The sequence below is a fragment of the Mus musculus genome, chromosome 4 (assembly GCF_000001635.26).
Source record: "Mus musculus strain C57BL/6J chromosome 4, GRCm38.p6 C57BL/6J".
Classification (NCBI taxonomy): domain Eukaryota; kingdom Metazoa; phylum Chordata; class Mammalia; order Rodentia; family Muridae; genus Mus; species Mus musculus.
In genome coordinates this window covers 44,175,615-44,199,388 of record NC_000070.6, presented here as the reverse complement: position 1 = coordinate 44,199,388, position 23,774 = coordinate 44,175,615, and the positions used below count along the sequence as shown (strand labels likewise).

At 42.0% G+C, this 23,774-nt stretch overlaps 1 protein-coding gene across 5 annotated transcripts in view; it reads left to right on the top strand.

Annotated features, from left to right (window-relative positions):
• The window catches only part of Rnf38 (ring finger protein 38), a 107,696-nt gene that overhangs the window by 34,517 nt on the left and 49,405 nt on the right, over positions 1-23,774 (top strand). For 4 of the 5 annotated variants that reach the window (XM_011250115.3, XM_011250117.3, XM_011250116.3 and 1 more), the window contains exon 2: positions 11,870-11,940. The exons of the other annotated variant lie outside the window; for it this stretch is intronic. In XM_011250115.3, coding sequence (XP_011248417.2) covers positions 11,870-11,940 — 71 coding nt within the window. The remainder of the gene's footprint in view (positions 1-11,869; positions 11,941-23,774) is intronic. 5 annotated transcript variants of the gene reach the window in all.

The following is a 23,774-nucleotide window of genomic DNA, read 5'->3' as shown; positions in this document are numbered from 1 at the left end:
CTGACCAGAAGCGTGTAGTAGGACAACCACAAATGTTCCTAGGATGTAGCCCAGTGTATGCTAATGGGCTGGGTCATAAATCACATCTCTCTAAACAAATGCTTAAAAATAATTTTCAAGAGCTGGAAGCAGCTCATCAGGTAGGGCATCGGCCACTGAGCCTGAAGAGCGACTCTAACCCCAGGACCACGTGGGATGGAGAGAAGAGACTCCAGGTTATCTAACTCTGACCAACACTTGTGCAATATGGTGTGTGTGTACACGTGCGCAAATGCACATGCGCACATACACATAATTTCCAATGCTTCATTTATATTTCTATTTGAAAATTAATACAGAAATTATATAATATTTTTCTTCACTAAAAATTAATGGCACAAAAAGCCAGGTTACTGGGAGTTTTTTTGTACACTAATAAACTTTTTCTTTTTCTTTTTTTTTTTTTTTAAATAGTTTTTTTTTAAGATTTATTCATTTATTTATTTATTTATTTATTATATGTAAGTACACTGTAGCTGTCTTCAGATGCACCAGAAGAGGGCATCAGACCTCATTACAGATGGTTGTGAGCCACCATGTGGTTGCTGGGATTTGAACTTCGGACCTTCGGAAGAGCAGTCGGGTGCTCTTACCCACTGAGCCATCTCACCAGCCCCTAATAAACTTTTTCTTAATTTGCCTTACTCGTTAGTGGAATATCCTTGCTTGATAAGGCATTCCTAATTTGTACCAGTTTCTGCTTGGGATAAGTTTGCTTATTAATGGTGCTATGGGAAAAAAAATTGCCCCCAATATCCATTATTAACTAGTTACAAGTATCTATAGAATTAATCCAGTTATTGAGGTTTTTTTTGTTTGTTTGGTTTTTTTTTTTTTTTTTGACACTGGGTTTTTCCTGTGTAGCTTTGGCTATCGTGGAACTCTGTAGACCAGGCTGGCCTTGAACTTCCTGCCTCTGCTTGGATTAAAGGCTGTGCCATCACATTTAGCTCTGAGTTCAAAAATCACCCTGGTCGACAAGAGAGCTTCAGGACAGCCAAGGTTGAATAGAGAGATGTTGTCTCAAAACCAAACAAACCAACAAGCCCGCAAAAAGAGTTAACCAATAGGTTTGGGCTTGTTTTTTATTTGGATTTAGTTTTTTATTTATGATACCCATTGTCAAGATAAAACTTAATGGCCGGGCGTGGTGGCGCACGCCTTTAATCCCAGCACTCAGGAGGCAGAGGTAGGTAGATTTCTGAGTTCGAGGCTGGCCTGATCTACAGAGTGAGTTCCAGGACAACCAGGGCTATACTGAGAAACCCTGTCTCAAAAAAACAAAAACAAAAAAAACCTTAATGATTTTCTGAATTTTGTTGGTATCTTTGTAGAAGCACTCCTTTTATCTTTAATTTTACTAATCTTTGCCTTTTGATTAGACTGGTAAGGGTTTGTCAATCATACTTTTCAAAGTACCAACTTTTTGTTTCATTAATTCTTTCTGTTATTATCTTTGTTCCCATTTAATTAATTTATGCCCTGATCTTGATTTCTTTTTATCTACTGACTTGGGATTTGGCTTAATTTTCCATTTTGAGGGCTCTAAGATGTAACCATTATTTATTTGAGCTTTCTCTGCCTTTTTCTTTTTATTTATTTCTTTGTTTTTTTTTGTGTGTGTTTTTTTGTTTTTTTTTTTTTGTTTTTTTTTTTGCTTGTTTTTGTTGTTATTGTTTTGAGACCAGAAGGTTTTTCTGTGTGAGCCTGGCTGTCCTGGAACTCACTGAGCTCTGACTCTCTGTTGGAATTAAAGGCTTGTGCTACTTGTCTGGCTTCTTAAACTTCCCTCTTAGGACTCCTGTCATGATGTCCTGCTGTTCTGTGTTTTTATTTCTATTTGATTGAAGGTGGTTTTTTGTTTTGTTTTCCTTTCCTTTTTGATTTATTCCAGGACCATTTGCTATCCAGGAAGGTGTTGTTTAGCCTTCCTGAGGTTGTGTGTGTTCTAGGGGTTCTCTTGTTGATTTGCAGTCTTATTCCACTGTGGTGAGGTAGGCTGCAGGCAAGTGCTTCTTGTATTTGTCGAGGCTTGCTTTGTCTCAGAATATGTGGTCTCCTTGGATACTTTATCTAGCTCCTCCATTGGGGGCCCTGTGATCCATCCAATAGTTAACTGTGAGCATCCACTTCTGTGTTTGCTAGGCCCCGGCCTAGTCTCACAAGAGACAGCTATATCATGGTCCTTGCAACAAAGGCTTGCTAGTGTATGCAATGGTGTCATCGTTTGGAGGCTAACCCTATCTATCGGTGGAACAACATTATGAACTAACCAGTACCCCGGAGCTCTTGACTCTAGCTGCATATGTATCAAAAGATGGCATAGTCGACCATCACTGGAAAGATAGGCCCATTGGACACGCAAACTTTATATGCCCCAGTACAGGGGAATGCCAGGGCCAAAAAATGGAAATGGGTGGGTAGGGGAGCGGGGGTGGGGTGGGGGGGACTTTTGGGATAGCATTGGAAATGTAATTGAGGAAAATATGTAATAAAAAAAAAAGAGTATGTGGTCTCTTCTGAGGAAAGCTCTATGGGCTGCTGGGAATACTGTGTTTTCTGTGGAGTTTGGATGGAATGGTCTATAGTTGTCATTTGTTAGAGCGATGTGTGGATTAGTTGGATATTGAAGTCAGCCACTACTGCTATGCTGGAGTTACTCTGGCTTCACATCTAATCTTAGCTGTTGTGACATCAGGTGCACCTGTGCTGGCACGCATGCTAGAGTAGTGATGTCCGCTGTGTTCCCTTACTCAGTGTGACGGGACCGTCTGTATGTTTTCTCACTAGTTCTGCTGTTGTCAGATACTGGAACAGTAATTCCTCCTTGTTTCCTAGGTCCATTTACTTGGAATATTTTCCACTTTTGCACCCTAGGTGACATCTGCCTTTTGTAGTGACATCTGTTTCTTGGAGGCAGCAAATAAATGGTTCCTATTTTTTGATCCAATCTGCCAGTCTTTGCCCTTCTTTAATTTTAATTGTGTGTCTGCTCATGCCTATGTGTAGGTTTGTGCATGGGACTACAGATAGCAGAGTAGTGCAGTGGTGCGGGCTCCCTGTCCTTTGGTTGGGGAGTTGAGACCATTAATCCTCAGTTATTGTTGAGAAGTGAGCATTATTTCTGCCATTTGTTGATTTTGTAGTGGTTTCTTTCCCCTCTCTTGGTTAACTGTTATTTTAGTGTGGTTTGTTCTTTCCTGTGGGCTTGTGGATGGATTTGTTTTTCAGTCAAAAAGATTGCTATAAGTATATTCTGTGGAGCTGGCTTAGTGGCCATGCATTCCTTTAGCCTATTTTTATCATGGAAAGTTTTTATTTTTCTTTTAGTTACAACAGACAGCTTTGCTGGAGATAATGGTCTGGGTCGGCAGTCCAGTCAGAACTTGAAATACATCAGTCTGGGCCCCCATGACCTTTAATGTTTCAGTTGAATTATCTGCTGTTAACCTGCCAGGTCTGCCTTATAAGGTACCTGTGTTTCTTGCTGCTGTCCAGATGCTGTCTTTGTTCTGTGTGTTTAGTGTTGTAATTGTAATGAGGGGACAGTGCTTTTCTGTTTCTTGGTGTCCTAAAACACATCATAACTGAATTGGCACCTCTTTTTTCAATGTTGAGAAATTTTGTTATAATTTTTTAAAAGATTCATTTATTTATTTTATGTATGTGAATACATATATGCTACTTTCAGACACACCAGAAGAGGGCATTGGATCCCATTACAGATGGCTGTGAGCCACCATGTGGTTGCTGGGTATTGAACTCAGGACCTCTGGAAGAGCAGTCAGTGCTTTAAATCACTTTGTTTACAATAATGATAACATCTCTCCAGCCTTTGTTTTGTTTTCTTGAGACTTGGTTTCTCTGTAGCCCTGGCTAGCTTGCTTTGTAGACCAGGCTGGCCTCAGACTCAGGATCCACCTCCCTCTGCCTTCCATGTGCAGGGATTAAAGGAGTGAGCCACCATTGACTAGCTGTTAATGATTTTTTAAAAAAGTTTACATGTTTTAATACTTGATTCTTCACACCTTTAATCTCAGCATCCAGAGGCAAAGGTAAACAGGTTTCTGTGAGTTCAAGGCCAGCCAGGTCTATAAATGGAATTCCAGAATAGCAAGGGCTACACAGAGAAACCTTGGGCTCCCCCCAAGCCCCTCAGAACTTGATTCTTCTCCTTCTATGCTATGCACTGTAAGAGTGGACTGTGTCCTAGAGTCCCTCTGACACCTTGTCTTGTTTGATTGAATACAGTTAACTGTATTCAGTTTCTTAGCCATGTTTATATTTTCCCACAAAGCATTTTATGATTCACTTTATTCTGTATGTCTTTTCCTCCCTTTTCTTTGCTTCTGATTTGTACTATTTTATTGCTGACCTACGTTTTCATCTTCTGACATTTAGAATGGAAAATCATGATGTAACATACTTTTTACTAATAGTGGGCTGGTTCATTCTGGTACGAGGAGCCATGCCCAGGCCCTTGTACATGCTAGGCAAAGGCTCCACCACTAGACCCCAGCCTGTGGATTTCCAACCCTAGTGGGGTCCTGTGTGCTCTGCCTGAGATTATTCTCTTTTTTCTTCTGTATAGTGTTGGGAATTGAACCCAGGATTTCATGTATGATACATATGTACTTTATAACTGAGCTATATTCCCACCATAGCCTAGGAAATCTTAAGCATTTGTATTTATACAGGAGTTTTTGGGGTCCTGGGATGATAATGGCTGAACCAGTAACCTCCAGAAATGGCTATGAAGAGAAAGAAAAATAGTTTTTTTTTTTTTTTTAAAGATTTTAAAATTTTTATTTATATGAGTACACTGTCCCTGTCTTCAGATACACCAGAAGAGGGCATCCCATTCCATTACAAATGGTTATGAGCCACCATGTGGTTGTTGGGAATTGAACTTAGGACCTCTGGAAGAGCAGTCAGTGCTCTTAACTGCTGAGCCATTTCTCTGTAAAAATGGTTCTTTTAAAGGCATTTTTTTTTGTTTCTTTTGTTTTGTTTTGTTTTGTTTTGTTTTGTTTTGTTTTGAGACAGGGTTTCTCTGTGCAGTCCTGGCTGTCCTGGAACTCACTCTGTAGACCAGGTTGGCCTTGAACTCAGAAATCCACCTGCCTCTGCCTCCCAAGTGCTGGGATTAAAGGCATGCGCCACCACTGCCTGGCTTAAAGGCATTTTTATTTGTATTTATGAGTATATGTATGTCTGTATGAGTGTATGCCATGTGTGTGGAGGTACCCACAGAGACCAGAGAACATAAGATTCCCTGGAGCATAGGCAATTGTATGCTGGGAACTGAACTTGTATCCTTTGAAAGAGTAGCAAGTATTCTTAACTGCTCAGTCATCTCTCCAGTCTTCACTATTTAAAACTCATTTTCATTTTGCATTCATTGTTTTTGTTTGTTTGTTTGTTTTGGGTTTTTTTTTTGTTTTTGTTTTTCAAGACAGGGTTTCTCCCTGGCTGTCCTGGAACTCACTCTGTAGACCAGGCTGGCCTCGAACTCAGACATCCGCCTGCCTCTGCCTCCCGAGTGCTGGGATTAAAGGCGTGCGCCACCATGCCCGGCAGCATATCATTCTTATAATTCACTTAAATTACATTTCAAAAATATGGTATTTAAAGTTAGTGGTTAAACATCTATATCATCTATATGGTGGGTTTTTAGGTTTTTAGTCCCCTTTGGTGGTGGTGGTTGTTTTGTTTTGTTTCATTTCTTTTTTTTTTTTTTTTGATAGGATCTTGCCATGTAGCTAGCTGGTTAGAACTTGATGTGTAACCCAGGCCAGCCAGTAGTTAGGAATACTTGCTGCTGTTCCAGAGGGCCAGAGGGCCATTCCCAGCACCTGCATTAGGTCCCATATAGCTACTTGTATCTCCAGCTACAGGGAATCCAACACCTTCTGGACTTAGAGGGTGCCCAGACACGTTTACATACATACAGACAAACATGCGTACATGAATCTTTAAAAAGAAGTCTCCTACCTGTGCCTCCTGAGTGCTATGAGCACAGCCTGTGCTACCACATCTGAGCCTTTGGCCAAGTTTCTAGTACTAGGAGTATGTAGTTGTATGAGTAAGGAAGTATCTGGTGAAATAACATGAGATGAGACAGAGAGTTTGGCAGTTAATTTGAGGTGAGGTAATCAATACTGAAAAAATAATACTTGAACAGGTAAAATGCCTGTGAAATGAAGTGATTGACATCTTATGTATCAGCCGATTTTCACAGGAAGCTGGGCTGTGCTGCACTTAGAGAGTTGAGGTCACAGTAGATATCTTCGAGGTTGAGCAGGATCATTTTATAACCACAGCGGTGTCTGACATCACAGAGAAGGGCATGCTTTTCCCTTCCCCGTATCCCCGTGCAGCCAGGTCCCTGGGCACCTAGGCGAGTATCCGCCCGTCATAGCGCTGTGCCTGCCTTTACTCTTTTTTTCTACTTTAGCCCTCTGGGGGCTGTACTCCCTTATCTAGTTACTATGCCTTGGCTGCCAGATTCAAAAGGCAGTCAGACCATGAGGTATTTAAGGGGAAGGTTAAATCAGTATCTAAGGTTGCATAAGTGTAATTATGTAACTAGTTTTTGGTTTTTCCAGACAGGGTTTCTCTGCATAGCCCTGGCTGTCCTGGAGCTCACTTTGTAGACCAGGCTGGCCTTGAATTCAGAAATCTGCCTGCCTCTGCCTCCCGAGTGCTGGGATTAAAGGCGTGTACCACCACGCCCGGTTTTTTTAACTAGTATTTAAGGTTGAATAATATCTCTTTAATTATATAAGTAATAATATTTTGTTATCTCTCTCTGTCTCTCTCTGTTCCTCTGGCTTTGGTTGTGGTTGTGCCATGGCATGGGTGTGGAGGGCATCCTTAAGCACTTGCCCTCACCTTCCACCTTGTTTGAGGCAGCATCTTTCCGTTGTGTTACTGCCCTGCTGCCTACACTAGGCTGGTTGGCCTAAGCTTCCAGGTCAGTTCCCGTCATCAGATGTGCCCTTAAGTGCTTTTACCCACCGAGAGATCTCCTCCATCCTTCTTTGATAATTACAGGGGTCAAGCTTATCCTTACAGAAAAGGAAAATAATACAAAGACATGTCGCTGTCCCATTATCTTTTTCAAGAGTCTCTGAATAGTTTGTGTCTATTTTTAATTTTTATTATTTTTTTCCCCCAAGATGGGGTCTCTCTGTGTAGTCTTGGCTGTCTTGGACCTTACTGTTTAAACTAGGATGGTTTCAAACTCATAGAGATCCTTTTGCCTCTGCCTCTGTCCCTCTGCTCCTCTGCCCCTCTGCCTCTGCCTCCCAGTACTAAGATTAAAAGCATACCCAGTTTGATTGTTTTTATAGATAAGAACTTAGTATATTTATTGTTTTGAAGTTTGCATTTTTGTTTCTTTAAAATTTTGGTGGTTTTTCTACATCAGTAGTTTTCAGGAGAGCTCAAATAGTCCATAAGAAGGAATAGAATTCTATTCAACCATCTCTTCTATTGATGACACCAGATAGCTTTCCCTATAACAACTATGACAGTTTTGGAAGATGTAGAGAAAGGAAGTTGGCACTGTTAACTTTTTCTGTTGATACAGGAGTAACAACTTGGGGCAGGGAGATGGCTCAATGAGTAGGAATGCTTTGCTCTGTAAACATGAAGGTCTAATTTCAGATCCTCAGGGGAAAAAGAAATCCCCAATAAAAAGTCTGGTGTGTACCTGTAACCCCAGTGCTTGTGGGTGTAGACAGGGGGCTTGCTGGTCACCAGACAGAGCGTGATAAATAGGCCATGTGCATGGTTTGCATGGGTGCATGGGTATGAACACTGGCACCCCAGCCCCCAGAATTACAATTTGACCATTTCTGTGCTAAACAGTCCTAAATTCTCACCTGTAACAACCCATGTTCAGGTAACATACCTTTTGTAGGTATGTTGTATTGCTTATGCACATGCCCTGCATGTGTTACTAGCTTTTTCATTTGCTTAATCTTAACTCTCGGAAGCACTCTGTGACTTCCATATAAGCCCATCATATTACTCTAGTTTTCCAGTGAGAGAGGCATGGGATTTGTAGAGTGACAGTCAGCAAATCTCTAACCTGCAATTCGATAGGACTCCAAAGTGGGCTTTACTCCAAGAACAACTGAAAATATCCTCCTGTATTTTGCTGGGATTATAAAAGGATGCAGTGACTTTGAAAACAGTTTGATAGTTCCTCATAAGGTTGGATAGAGGTGCCACGTGACAATTTTAAGGAGGAGAGAGAACTGTATCAACTGGACACTACCAGTAGGTGAAGAAAGATGCACGCTCAGAATTGACCAGTAGGTTTTTTTTTTTTTTTTTTTTAAGATTTATTTATTTATTATATGTAAGTACACTGTAGCTGTCTTCAGACACTCCAGAAGAGGGAGTCAGATCTTGTTACGGATGGTTGTGAGCCACCATGTGGTTGCTGGGATTTGAACTCTGGACCTTCGGAAGAGCAGTCGGGTGCTCTAACCCACTGAGCCATCTCACCAGCCCGACCAGTAGGTTTTGTACTCAGCAGTCTCTATGAACATGATGGATAATGTCTTCTGATTGCGAATTGGGAGTTTGTATATTTGTTCCTTCGATAATTGTGTGAAATATAATTCTAAGAGAATATTCTTTTGTTTGTTTGTTTGGTTGGTTGGCTTTTGTGTTTTTTTTTGAGACAGAGTTTTTCTGTGTAGTCTTGGCTGTCTTGGAACTCACTTTTAGACCATGCTGGCCTTGAACTCAGAAATCCGCCTGCCCCTGCCTCTCACTCTCAAGTACTGGGATTAAAGGCGTGTGCCATCACCGCTCGGCTGAGATTATTCATTTTAAAATGAGTACTTAAGGGCTGGGAGAAATGCTCAGAGGGTTAAGAATGCTTGCCCTATATGTATGAGTGCCTATATTTGAATCCTTAGCATCTATATAAAGAGTCAGACATATAGCTTCATGGGTCTGTAACCCCAGCACTGTGAGGCAGAGGTAGGACATTTGTGGCAGTCAGAGTAGCAGAAACTGAGACTTCTAGTTCAGCAACAGTCTCAGATTTAAGGCGATAATGTTGGGGGGTGAGAGGGGAAGATGCTAGGAATCCTGCTGTGGCCTCCACATGGCGACGTATCTCTCTGAGAGAGATGAGAGAGAGACAGAGACAGAGAGAGAGAGAGAGAGAGAGAGAGAGAGAGAGAGAGAGAGAGAGAGACATTGCCCATACCGGTGTGTTTGGAGCCATGAGAGCAATGTTGGGTGTCTTCTTAATTGTTCTCTCTCTACCTCGTTTTTTGAGACAGAGTCTGATTTGATTGCCCTGGAGCTCAGCCTTCCTGCTGCAGACAGAGAGCATCCGTTTCTGTCCCTCAGTGCTAGGGTTACGGGTGTGTGGTACTTTGCATGGCTTTTATGTGGATGCTGGGGATCTGAACTGTGATCTTCATGTTTGTGAACCAAGATCTTTACCCACTGAGCCTTTTCCTGGCCTCATAGAACATTCATTCATCCACAGTGAATTAGTACTTCTGTGACACGTATAAGTAAGGTTTTTGTTCAGATTTGTTTTTACTTATTTTTGCATGTAAATGTCTGTTTGCATGCTTGCTTTTTTCAGTGCTGTGGAGCCAAACTATGGCCTCACACATGCTAAGCGAGTACTTTAGCACTTAGCTGTAGTCTCTACCCTAATTTCATTTCATTTTATAGGATAGGCTCTTACTAACTTGGCCAGGGTGGCCACAAACGTGTAGGTTCAAGTGATTCTCTTACTCAACATTTGGAGTAGTTAGGACCATATGCATGTATGTATTCCTACATCTGACTTGTTTGTCTGTTCATTCATGTTTGTTTTAATATTGTAAGCTGTGTAGCCCAGGCTAACCTTTAACTTTGTGTCAGTGTGTGGTTGTAGGCACAGATGTCTATGAAGTTCAGAGTGTAATCTCCGCTTCAGTCCTTGCCTTCCACCTTGAGATAGGCTCTCTCTCTTTTTCCTCTTGATACATCAGGCCAGCTGGCCTGTGAGCCTCTGGGAGTGCTGGGATTACAGAAGCCAGTGTTCCATAGCTGGTTTTATGTGGGTGCTGGGGATTTTAATTCAGCTCCTCATGCTTGAGTGACTTTTGCCTACTGTCTTAGTTAGGGTTTCACTGCTGTGAACAGACACCATGACCAAGGCAACTCTTATAAGGACAGCATTTAATTGGGGCTGGCTTTCAGATTTAGAGGCTCAGTCCATTATCATCAAGGTGGGAGCAAGACACCATCCAGGCAGGCATGGTGCAGGGAGAGCTGAGAGTTCTATATCTTCATCTTCAGGCTGCTAGGAGAATACTGACTTCTAGGCAGCTAGGGTGAGGGTCTTATAGCCCACATCCACAGTGACACACCTACTCCAGCAGGGCCACACCTTCTAACAGTGCTACTCCCTGGGCCGAACATATACAAACCATGACACCTACTAAACCATTTCCCTATCCCCGACCTTTAACTTTCAATACTCCTGTCTTACCCTCCTAACTACTACAACTCAGATGCTGCCTGTGGCCTAGTTAGGGGAGATTTTCTAAATCACTTGTGTGGGGTTTTTATTTTCTCCAGGACTGGTGGAGATGGGTTGCATTATGGACCCAACCACAGTCAATACACAGTGCTTCCTTGTGGGGCTTCCAGCCACATTTGATCTTTGTCAGGTGACTAATGGGAACAAATAGGTTAAGTACGTGAGTTTTATGTGAGAACGAATTATTGTCTGTTTGGTTTTCTTTTGAAATGACTTGGTGTGTACTCCTGTCCATTCTTATAGTTCTTTTTGCAAGTCCACCAGCCTCCAATATCTGTATTATATGAAACTAGTAATAGGAATATAACTTAATAGTATACTTTTATTTACACTTATTTATTTGGTGTGGGGATACGTGAGGCTGTTGGTGCATGTGGGGTCAGAGGATAGCTCTCAGGAGTCCTTTCTCTCCTTCCATTGTAGGGGTGCCTGACTCAAGATTGTCAGGCAGCAAGTAGCTTTACTATTTACTACCGAACTACCTCACTAACCCAATTTTACTTAATTTTATTCTTACAAGTGAGAGTGTTTTCTTATTTTACTTTTGACTCACTGCAGTCTGGCTGGCCTGGGGCTCAATGTATAGACTATGCTGGTCTTGAAATCACAGAGATCTGCCTGGTTCTATCTCAGAAGTGCTGGAATTAAAGTTGTAAGCCACCAACCACACCCGACTGTTTATTACGATACTGTTTTCTAAATCTATAATCAATACCATATAAAATAGATGGGGTGGTTATTGCACTGGGTAGATTAGGAAGCTCTTGCGTGTCTGAAAAGTTAATGGGTAAATCTGTTACAGTGATTTTGCTTTATCCTTTGTAGTTTAAAGTACTTTTAAAAATAATTTTGTCTCATGTTAATTTATGTGTGTGTGTGGGTGATGTTGGGTGTGTGTATGGAAGCAAGAGAATAACCTCTGGGTGTCTGTTGGCTCGTTGCCTGCGAATCTGAGTCTGTGTTTTTCTTGTGTGGAGAAGCTCCGAATAGGGCCCATAGAGTGCCTGACAGCCTGCTCTGTCCCTAGGTGCCACACATTAGAAGGAGAACCAGTTTCTGTAGCTTGTTGTCTGACCCCCACGCACTCATGTGCATACACATCTAACTTTTGAAAATCCACCAATAATCTTGCTGCTGCTTTACAAGCGTGTCTGAGGATTAGCTGGGATAATGGACATTACGCGCGTCTCTTTAATTGCGGAAGCGGTTTGCTGCAAGGGATTACTGCTGCTTAACTCTCCTTCCTTTTTCTCGTAGGTAGTGTTGGTGCTTCTTTTCAGTGCCAGTCCATCCATCACGACCACATTTGTCATGATGACAGTGACAAGGTGAGGTCCTTGTTGATGTCTGCCACCGTGGAAATGCATGCCACCCTTATTGTACTGCTGGAATCACCTGTGTAACTCGGGACCAAGCCACTGGGTGACTTGAGGGTATAATGTTGATATGCACAGTACAGGGCAGGGGGTCTTAACTAGTTTCTTTATCAGATTATTGGACTTCTCCAGAAAGCCTGCAGCCTAGGCCCCAGAAGAGGTGACCTAGGCTCCTACCTAGTCCTCCAATCCCCCGTTTGTGTCTCTGTCCTTCCTCTTTCTCTGCATAGTCTGGACATAAGGCTTATTTTAACATATGAACATGTGCTCTCTCAGCAGCAAAGCAGTTCATGTGTTTCTAGTTGGAATAACCCAGTTATTCCATATTTGTTTCACTCATAGTTTTGATTATTGTACTGTCATCATTTCCTTTTTATAAATGTGATGGTGTGTGTGTGTGTATGTGTGTGTGTGTGGGGGTATTGCATGCCACTGTGAGTGTGTGAAGGTTGTAGGAAACCTGGGGTCTTGGTCTTCACTATCCACTGTATTTGAAGCAGGATTTCTTGTTGCCACTGTCTGTGCTTCCATGACCATTTCAGCTTCCATCTTGCTGGAGGAAAGCTAAGATTGGAGATGAGTGTCTCTGTCGAGCCTTCGGTGGTTCTGCAGACCCAACCCTGGCCTTACTCTTAAGGCATAGCAAGTGCTTTAGCTACAGAGCCATCTCTTCAACCCTTGAGTTTGTTTCTCCAATTCAGGGTCAAACCTTTCCAGAAAGTGCAGCAGGCTCCTTGTCCTCTCAAGCTTTGACAGGGTTGTGTGCCCTGTCACCTGCTTTCTTCTTACACTTTTCCCTGATTTTACTTATTTTTATTATATGGTTTACTTTGTTCCCAGAGCCTAAAATAAACCTTGGTTATTGAGAATGTAACCTATCTGATTCTTTGGGATGGTGTGTGTGTGTGTGTGTGTTACTTTGGGCCCAAGTTGTTTCATTCTTAAATCATGCCCAAGCTAATAGTGGATTTGATTTGTGGTTGGTTGGTGTTTGTTTTTGCAGGCTGAGACTAGCCTTAACCTGGGACTTGCTGTGTAAGACCAGGGATGGCCTTGAATTTAAACATCTGCCTGTCCCCACTTCCCAAATTCTGGGATTAAAGGAGTGAGCCACCATGCCTGGCCATTGTGTTGTTTTTGCTTGTGTGTGGTTTTTGTTTTGTTTTGTTTTTGTTTTTGGTGTTTTTTTTTTTTTTTTTTTTTCCCTCTAACAAACCTGCTTTTAGCTTGGCATGGTTGGTGGTCCTCTGTAATCTTAGCACTTAGGAGGTAGCAACAGGAGGAGGAGTCAAGCGCTTCTCCACCTCATAGCAAGTTCCAACCAATCTGGGCTGTGGGAAGACCTTTTTAATATCAAAAATAAAGGGGGGGGGAACCTGAGAAACTTGCCTTGGGGGTCTTTCTAGTGCTCCCTTCCAGTAGACTCCTGAGGTCTGGATGTGTTGACTATGTGGCTCTGATCTGGATGAAATTAAATTTAGTTTTTCACTCCTTTCGTGAATGATAGCTGTGAGTACAGACCAACCCAAGCCATCTTTTCCCTTATTTTGATCAAGAATTTGCTCTTGCTGTTGGAGATGAGAAGTTAGTTAATTGCTGAGACTTTCCAAATGTTGAGCTGTAATTGTTCTCTTGTTGGCCTCACTGTCTTTGTCAGCTCTGTTCATAGCCTTCCAGAGTCTTTTCATGTTATAGTCACCCAGAGGCATGGGTTTCATTTTTAATTTTCATAGGGAGAACATGGAAAGTGACTTCCTAAAATTTAATATGCCACAGTTTAAAAATGAGCATGTGAGAATGAGATGAATAGATACAGAAGATGTGACATCATGCTGTCAGGAATTGCAGAGTGGGAAACTACTTGAGGTTCAGCTTCCATTTCTGCCCCTCTTTGTTTATGTATAGAAACCAAAATGAGTTGCCTGGCCGTACAGTCTGGAGATGAGATTCTGTCTCTCTCATTTTTCCATCTCCCTCAAAGCGGTTCTCATTTTTCAATTTTTAAAAAAGATTTATTTATATTATATACATAAATATGTATTTATGTATATAAATATATGAGTACACTGTAGCTGTTCAGAAGGTTGTGAGCCTTCATGTGGTTGTTGGGAATTGAATTTAGGACCTCTGCTCGCTCTGGTCAACCCTACTCTCTCTGGTCCGGCCCAAAGATTTACTTATTATTATAAATAAGTACACTGTAGCTGTCTTCAGACACACCAGAAGAGGCATCAGATCTCATTACAGATGGTTGTGAGCCACCATGTGGTTCCTGGGAATTGAACTCAGGATCTTTGGAAGAGGAGCCAGTGCTCTTACCCACTGAGCCATCTCGCCAGCCCCATTTTTCAACTTTTATATGACTAATTTTTGTGTGTGTTTTATGCAATTAGAATACCCCTACCATACAGGGAGAGGAGAAGAGACTTTTAAAGGGTTATGTTTTGTCAACGTACCAAAGGGCATCTGGACTGACCTCCCATGGTCCCTGCCTCCTGTGTGTGTACACCGTTTCTCAGAGTGGAATGAGAGAATTTTCTTGACTATGCACTTGTAACTTATTCTGTTGATTTGAGCCAGCAAGTAGTATTTGATTGGTAGCTATGTGGTGAGTCATTTAGAGAATATATCAGGATGCAAGATAGATAGAAATTTCTGTTTATTTTTTCTTCATGATTTTACAGTATAACTTGACGAAACAGTTAATAAAAAATAAATGTCAATTATATAATGTTACAATAAGATACAATAAGAACTAGTTAAAAGAAAAGGTGGGGCTGACTATTATGGCGCAGCCTTTATCCCAGCACTTATGAGGTATAGGCCAGCTGGTGGATCTCTGAGTTCCAGGCCAGCCTGACTGACATAGCAAGTTTCAGGCCAGCCAGGGATACATAGTGGGATCCTGTCTCAATTTTAAAAAAGTTGAAGCCGGGCGGTGGTGGCGCACGCCTTTAATCCCAGCACTCGGGAGGCTCGGGAGGCAGAGGTAGAAGCAGGCAGATTTCTGAGTTTGAGGCCAGCCTGGCCTATAAAGTGAGTTCCAGGACAGCTGGGCTATACAGAGAAACCCTGTCTCAAAAAACCAAAAAAAAAAAAAAAAAAAGTTGATCATGGTAGGTGGAATGGTGTCCATCAAGAGGTGGATGATACAGATGGCAACTTTTATTTTTTATTTTAGTATTGTATCATTCTTATCTTTCAATTCCTTTTTATTGGGGGAAGTGTATGTGGAATTGGGGCTTTCCAACCTTTCCATGAGTTGCAGGGATCAGGCTGGTGTGGCAAGTGTCCTTATCTGCTCTGCCATCTTGCTGATTTTGTCTGGCTTCATCTTATCTCTCTTACATGTTTGAGACTAGGACTCTGACCCCAGTGTTATGTGACAAAACTTTTCCTGGGGAGATGAAACACCTCAGACAGGGAACCGTGGCAGACAAAAGCAATAGCAATCATTTGTAATGTTTGGAGAGTCTCTTGGACACCCTTGCTCAAAACCCAGAGGGTGTCTCATGCCTGGTGTTGGGGTTTTGTTAAATTGTATGGCTGTGGGAGGGAACATTGTCAGCCCAGAAGAGAACATTTCATTTAAACTATATATGTATATTTATACAGACTGTATATTACAGTTTTAAGGGCAGATGGTTAATAGTATGAATCTTTATGATTTTTTAAAACATCCTTACTATTATTTTATTCTCCCCTCCCCCCGTTTGCCCTCCCTCATTAGTCCCCACCCCCATCCCTCCATTTTCCCCTCAGATCACTTGCACTGTGCTACTCTAATGCTCCACTAACCCCCTTCCCCGGCAGTGGCCCCTTCTTGCTTTCCTGGTTTCTGCAGTTGTTCCTGGATTTGTACTCACAGCTGATGTGGAGCTGGGAGTCTGAGATGAAAGAATGCTTGCTGTTCATCGTTCTGTGTCTGTGTGGCCTCGCTCAGTGTGAACTTTTCCAGTTCTGACCATTTATTTCCCTGCAGAGGTCAGGGTTTTGCTTTACAGCAGAGTAATGGCCCCTGGTGTATGTGTACACATTTTTATTACCTATTTGTTGGTTGAAGAACTCTGGGTTGTTTCCATTTCCTAGCTGTTGTGAACAGATCAACAATGAACATGGCTGAGTGATACCTGTGGAATTGAGTGGTGAGTCCTTTGGACATTGCCAAGGAGTGGTTTAGCTGTATAGTCATGTAGCAGATTTATTTTATGAGAGCTCTCCACCCTGGTTTCTAGAGTGACTGGCCAGTTTATGCATGAGGTCCCTCCGCACACTCCTCTCATTGTCACTTGTCCTGTTGTCTTTACCATTCAGATTCTGGTGAGATGAAATTTCAAGAGTTGTTTCCACTTGCATTTTCCTAATTGCATATTTGGGAATTTTGAGATATTTCTTAGCTATTTTTTCTTCTTTTGAGAACACCTTGTTCTCAAAAATACTTAGTATAATACTTAAATGTAGCTATTCTTGTGTTTATTCAAAACAGTATGATGTGTGAACTCATTAAATGAACTGGTTCATATATTCCATTTTAACTACCAATAGTATACATTTTTTCACTTTCTTCTTCTCTCCCTTTGTCACCCCCACATGCATCCTTCCCCCCACTCCCATCACCCATCCTCTGCCCCCCCCCCCCCAACTTTTGAAAAAGACAAGTGAACTCAGTGTGTGGTTGGACAGCTGTGAACCCGCCTCCCACACGGCTTGACTTCCCCATTGTTGTGTGTTTAGTTTCTTTACTGTGCTTGGTCAGCTTATGCCACTTGTATTTTTCAAAAAGCTGTTACTTGTCTAATACACTAGAAAACAGGACCTGTAGAACCAAGTATGACTTCCGGTGCCAGGCATGCAGTGGTTTGGCAGAAGTGTGTGTGTGTGTCTGTCTATGTGTGTGTGTGTCGGTATCTATGTGTGTGTATGTATGTATTTGTCTGTGTGTGTGTGTGTGTGTATAGGTAGGTAGGTAATAAGGGCTCTTGAGCTAGGACAGTAATAGATTTGTTGCCTGTAGGGTTTAGTATTTCCCTCTTAGTTATCAGGATCCATACTTACTGTCTCTTCTGAGAGTCAAGGGCTTGTGTCCTGCTGTGCTGTCACCCCTCCTCAGGGCTTCACAGTCTCCCCATGAGGCACCAACATAGAACTGCCTTAAAGATTCAGCTTACCCTATTTTTTACACCTGAAGCTTAGAATTGTGCCCCACTGCCCTTCACTCTTTACCTGCTTCTCCAGGGAAATCCCTTGGTCTGACCGGTGCAAATTCCACACACTCCAGAGTCCCAGTTTGAGTCACTCACAGACTCCTGACTGGAGTGACCAAAGAATGAAGGGATACTCACACAGACAGATGTGGTGGGCACTGTGTGAACATGTAAGACACCAATTGATTATGCAACAACCAGGCACTTTAGTTAGTACTTGTACTAAGTACAACTCAAGGGAGGGGTTATCTAATCTCAGTAGGTCCCTGCAGAGGAGCAGTCTTAGGTCGCAGTCCTCTAGGAGGAAGAAGCTGCAGCTGATTACACACACTGGTGGATCATCCTAAATGCACTTGGACCAGAGGAAGGCTTTGCCATCCCCTGAGCCTCAACCGGGGAGGACAGTCATTCCCATGGTTCCAAGGCTTTGGAGTCCTTGATGTGGCTGTGGCCATGCCAGGCACGCATATTAACTCACAGTTCCATCTGGATTCCCTCAGAGTGCCTCACCCCTCCTTACACTCTCACCCGGGCTTCCCAACGTGCTCTACATCATCTTGGCAGATAGCATTTTTTTCATTGCTAATTAATAAATACACCCTCAGGAATGTTTTTATTAACATGGCTTTTAAGGTACTCATAGGTTGATAGTGAGAAAACCTATTTGTGTTGATGGCATCTGGAGTTTTCTCTAGGTGTAGCCGTTCTAAATGGAAGGTGGGGGCTGATGGTGCCTAGACTGTCAGCCTACAAGTAGGCAGGAGAGGGCTAGTTAAGGAACCAATTTCAGCACCCCCAAAATTGTATTAAGGCAGCTTCTTAAGGACGTGTGCTGGTCATGTATCTTGAAGCCCCTTGATTATACCTTAATAGAGAAAGCTTGATTAGCTTAAAACATCAATTTGAAAAAATTTGAGCAGTATTGATCCATTAAAAAAAAATAGCAGTTAAAAGTAAGATGGATCCCTTGTCTGAAATGATTAGGACTGGAAATGACTCAGACTTTAGAATATTTCACAGATTTCCTTCTTGGACATAGTTAATCTGAAATTAGAACACTCTAAATGTTGTTTACCTTTTATTTTTAGTGTGTGTGTACATGTATGTGTGTGTGCATGCGCACCCAGATGTCTTTATCAAGTAAGCAATTTTGCTTTCAGCCCCTCTAAAAGTTTTGAGTACCTCAGAGCCCGGCCCTTGGGAAGCTAAGGCAGGAGGACTGGGAACTGGGCAGACAGCCTGTGCTAGTGAGCCTGTGCCTCAGGAAGCTAAGCAAAGAGGGTGTAACGTGGGCGTGAGCACAGAGAAAGGGAAGGGCCCCCCTCTATTGGACAGAGTCTCATGTGACCTAGGTTGGTGGTCAGTTCCTGAGCATTCTCAAGTCAGCCTCTCAAGTGCACGAATTAAAGAGTGTCTCCTGCTACCCAAATAGAGGCTACACTTTTAGTAGAATTAGTATCATAAATTATTAATCTGTTCTAAAGCGTCAAAGGGAATAATGTATAGTTAATATAGGACCATGAGCCAAAACATGTTTGCTATTATGGTACGTGCTTTGTGTTAATGGTTAGCGGCTCATAACTAACTCCCCAAGGCATGTCATAGGAAATTCTAATTTTGTCTCTGACTTCGAGCTGGCCATAAAGGAGAGTTTTGACCTACTTTATTGATACAAGTGGCAAGGGCCTTCATTCTCCAAATCTACGAGGAAGAGCATCCTTAAGAATTTGGAGAAAGTTTTCAACTAGCAGTAGTTCTCCAGATATACTTCACTGGCTACAGCATTGCTGCTGTGCAAATTAAGACGACTAGAGATCTGAGCAACCAGACGTAGACCTAATGATGTTAGGGTATGGTTGCCCATGCTTCAGTCATCCCACACAGTGATATCGATGAGAGAATCCAGTGGCCAGGCTTGGAGTACTTCCAAACAGAACATTTTTGTAGAGAGTTCACCCAGAGAGGGTAGGGAAGCTCTGTGTCCCTTGCCTCAGCCTATCATCTCTTTGTCCATATTCTTTGAAATATTCTTTATGATTCGAAGCTAAGCATGTTCTCTGAGTTCTGTAAGCCAATCAAGCAAAAGTGATCATACCTGGGAGTGGGTTGTGGGCAACACATTGTGTAGCTTGGTATTGAGAAGCACAGGTCTCAAGTTGAGGCTCGTGCCAGCCAGCATCTGACGTGGGAAGTTGTGCAAACCTAAGGCCAGCCTGCTTTACAGAGTGCAGTCTGTGCCAGCCAGGGCTGCATAATAAACTCTGTTTCAAAACAAGTCAGAGAGCTCTTCAAGTGCCAAACAAATAACAAGCTGTGTGAGGAAGGGTTCCAGGTTGGGGCTGAGCCCTAAGCCCGTGCGTGGGATCTGGCACTGTCCAGGGAGACAGAGAGAGCTGAGGTGAAGTACCGGTGGGCTGCCACAGCATGGCTTATTTGTTGGTAGGGAAAGAGCCTGAACTTTTCTGTGATTCTGAGATTGGAGAAAAACAAGTACCTTGCCCCCTTACTCAGCCGCAATATTTAAGCCAAAAACTGTTAAAACAGTAAAAAGGAAATGATAAAAGCCCAGGGAAAAAGTGTACTGATGCTGTAGGAGGGTTACCACTGCAGGCTAGTGTGCTGGCCAGCAGTATAGTCTGTTAAATACATTGCCTCAGAGGCTTTTTATAATAAGTTCTATTATTCCTTACAATGTTGCTACAATGGCTAAACAGTCTTCTCAGGTCACACTCAGTCTCTCACAAGGTCACACCCGCTGCTCCGTCCTCATTAGGAATCCTGATCAAGTAGGATGGGCTTTTTCCATGTCCATGCAAGGTGTTGGCGAAATTCATTCCCTCAGCTTGCGACTGAGGATCTGACTGACCTCTTACACTCATCCAGCCAGCAATGCTGTCATGTGATCACAGTGTGCCTCTCTGCTAACCAGAAGACCCTCTCTAGACAGCTCAGAGGAGTATTATATAATTTAACATAGTTGTAGGAATGAATGACATCACCTCATTTTTACCATGTTCTTCTAGCTAGAAGTTAGTCACAGGTTCCTAGTGTACTCCAGTAGGAGGGGATTCCACAAGAGCGGGGACTAGTTAGTGACCACCTCAGGGTATGCACGTAGTTGAAGGGGGAAAAATGAGATGGAGAATTTGAATAATACAGTTAGCAAGCTGATATTAATTAGTACCTATAATGTTTAACATGTTTTAAAATTTTAGCAACAACTTTATTGAGAGGTAATTCATGTGGCATAAAACATAACACTTTAAAATATATGTATGTGTGTGTTTAGTGTCTTTGTTTTGAATTACACTTATCATTTTTCCATGTGTGTGTGTACATGTACACATACCATGATGGAGGTCAGATGACAACTTTCAGGCATAAATTATCTCGTTTTATCACGTGGGTCCAAGAACCAAACTAAGATTGTCAGACTTGCTGGTAAGTCCTTTACCCACAGAGTCATCGAGCTGGCCTGCTTTTTAGGATTTTCAAAACAGTGTACAACTAGATCTTCACCATCTAATTTTAGAACATCCTCAAACTCTAACACATCCCCTCCCCGCCCTCCCCTCCATCCATTAACAAACAAACAAACTTAGGGTCTTAGTTAGGGTTTTACTGCTGTGAACAGACACCATGACTAAGGCAAGACAACATTTTCATTGGAGCTGGCTTACAGGTTCAGAGGTTCAGTTCATTATCATCAAGGTGGGAGCATGGCAGCATCCAGGCAGGCATGGTGCAGGAGGAGCTGAGAGTTCTACATCTTCATCTGAAGGCTGCTAGCAGAACACTGGCTTTCAGGCAGCTAGGATTCAAGTCTTAAAGCCAACACCCACGGTGACACACCTATTCCAACAGGGCCACACCTTCTAATTGTGCCACTTCCTGGGCTAAGCATATACAAACCATCACAAAACCCAAATCCATGATCTGTAGCAGTTACCTGTTATTCATTTCCTCAGTTCCTAGCAACTCTGCAGGGAAGTGTTTTGTTTTCTGGGGTCCTGTGGATAGAAGCCAGGCTTATGTGAATACTAGCCAAGCCTCTTTCAGTATTACATGGATTTTATATAGTATGTAACCTTTTATGTCTGGCTTTTCTCACTCGCATGATCCTTTCAAGATGCAGACTGCAGCATAAATGAGTACTGTATATTGTTTAATGGGCGAATAATATTTGCTTGCACAGATATAATGCATTTTATTTGCTCATCAGTTGGTAGACATTAGGATTGTTTCAATTTTGTAATTATTATGATAATGATGCTGTGAACATTTGCATGTATTTGTTTCTTGGTCACATGATAGATTTTGTTTAACCTTTTCAGGAACTAACATTTTTCCAAAGGGCTATATCCTTTATATTCCCACCAGCAGTGTATGAGGGTTCACATTTTCCTACTTTCACGACACATGTTTAGATTGTGGTTTTGTTTTTGTTTTTGTTTTTGTTTTGTTTTGTTTTGTTTTGTTTTTTTTTTGAGACAGGGTTTTTTAGGCTAGCCTGAAATTCACTATTAAGACCAGGCTAACCTGAACTAAGAGATTGCCTGCCACTGCAGTAAAGTGCTGGCATTAAAGGTACATGTTATCACCGCCCGACTTCGATTGTGTTTTAAGTTCTAGTCATTCTAGTGGTTAAGAAGCAGCATCATTAGTTTTATTGTATCGCCAGTGGTGAATGATGGTGAACGTTTTTCTGCTTTTTCTGTCACTGTGGTAGAATACCTTGACAGAAACAACTTAAGGGAGAAAGGATTTTTATTTTGTCCCACAGTTGGAGTATATCTGTTATGGTAGAGAGGTCACAGCTGCAGGAACATATGATACCTGGTCATATTGTATCCATAGTTAAGAACCAATGAGGTATGAATGACCTGCTCAACTAATCTTTTAACTTTGTATGCAGCCAAGGGAATAGTGCCACCCACAGTGGGCTGATCTTTCACCTGTTAATCTAATCAAGATAATTCCACACAGGTATGCCCAGAAACTCATCTCCCAAGTGATTCTAAATCTTATCAAGTTGTTATTTTTTTCTGATAGAGATGTGTGTGCTATAGTGCACATGTGCAGATCAGAGATCAGTTCTCAGGAGTTAGTTCTCTCCTTCCACCATATGAGTCCTTAGACTCAAACCCAGCTTGTCAGATTTGGCAACTTAACATTATATTAATTATACATAATCTTTCCTGGTCAACCTGGAATTTACATGAAATTTATTTGATATTTGACATCATGCACGTGGGTGTTTTGTTTAAACATAGATTATCACCTTGTTTTACTGTAAAATAGCTGAGGTAATTGGAAGTACGATATAGCAATAGATAGCTTAAGGTTATTGTTGGCATTTTTGTTGGCTTTTAAACTATTGTTTGTTACATGACATATTTATTATCTTATTTATAAGACTGTTGGGACAAGAAATCAGAAAGAAATAGCCCCTTAGGGTTTTTATTGTTGTGATATAACATCATAAACAAAAACAATTTGAGGAGGGAAGGATTTTATTGTTAAGTTATAGAGGATCTATTTGTGTATCTAACAAGTCTCAGGAACTGAGAATTGTTTCTCAGTCTGTTCTGTACATTTCTCTTTCAAAATTGATTCTTCTCTCATACAATACATCCCAATGGTATCCTTCTCCCCTCATAGAAACCTTATAGTTTGTAGTCCATCATCCAACTCAGTGCAGGAATTCAAGACAGAAAATTGGAGACAGGAACTGAAGCAGAAGCCAGAGAGTAAAGACCTACTGGCTTGCTCCTCATGGCTTGCCCAAGACCAACAGCCCAAGGGTGGTACAGTCTACAAAGGGCTGGGCCCTTCTCACATTATTCAAAAAGCAAGGAAAATGTACAACAGGCTTACCTAGAGGTCAGTTTGGTGGTACATTTTGTCAATTGAGGTTCCTTCTTCCAAAATGACTCTAGTTTGTGTCATAAAACTAGCTAGAACACATGTTTTTTTTCTATCAAAGTAAAACTCAATTGTTAGGAAAAACAGCAACACTAGCTAGAATAGGGGGACCGATTTTTAAAATACTTTTATTTACCCCATTAAAACACTGTACTATTTTAAGCATTTTTATTTAAGATTTTGATTTGTGGTAATTATAATTCTGCTTAGGCAACATTTCCTGAGGTGAAACCTGGAAAGGTCTGTGGAGTGTAGCATAGACAGGAAGCAGCAGGCTTGTGAATATGGACCGACTATCACAGATGTCCATATAGTCACTCAGGGTTGGCTGCATTATAAAACTGTATCAGTGGCAGGAGCTACTGTGGCTCACTGAGCAGGTTACATGTCCTGTGTGTGATACAGGACCCCCTGCAGTGTTGTGATGATGCTGACACATGAGGTGCACTAGGATCCCCAGGGAAAGAAAGCTTGTTTCTTCTCAGACACCATGCAGTAACAAGGTGTTCAAGTGGGCCAGTCCACCAAGAACATGCCCTATGCCTTGTATCTAAAACCCTTCCAGGACCTCATCCCCGTGTTTCGGTGATTACCCCTGAAATGAAGGAGCTGCCTGCCGTCCGTGCTGCTCTGCTCCTTAGTTTCTCCTTAGACACA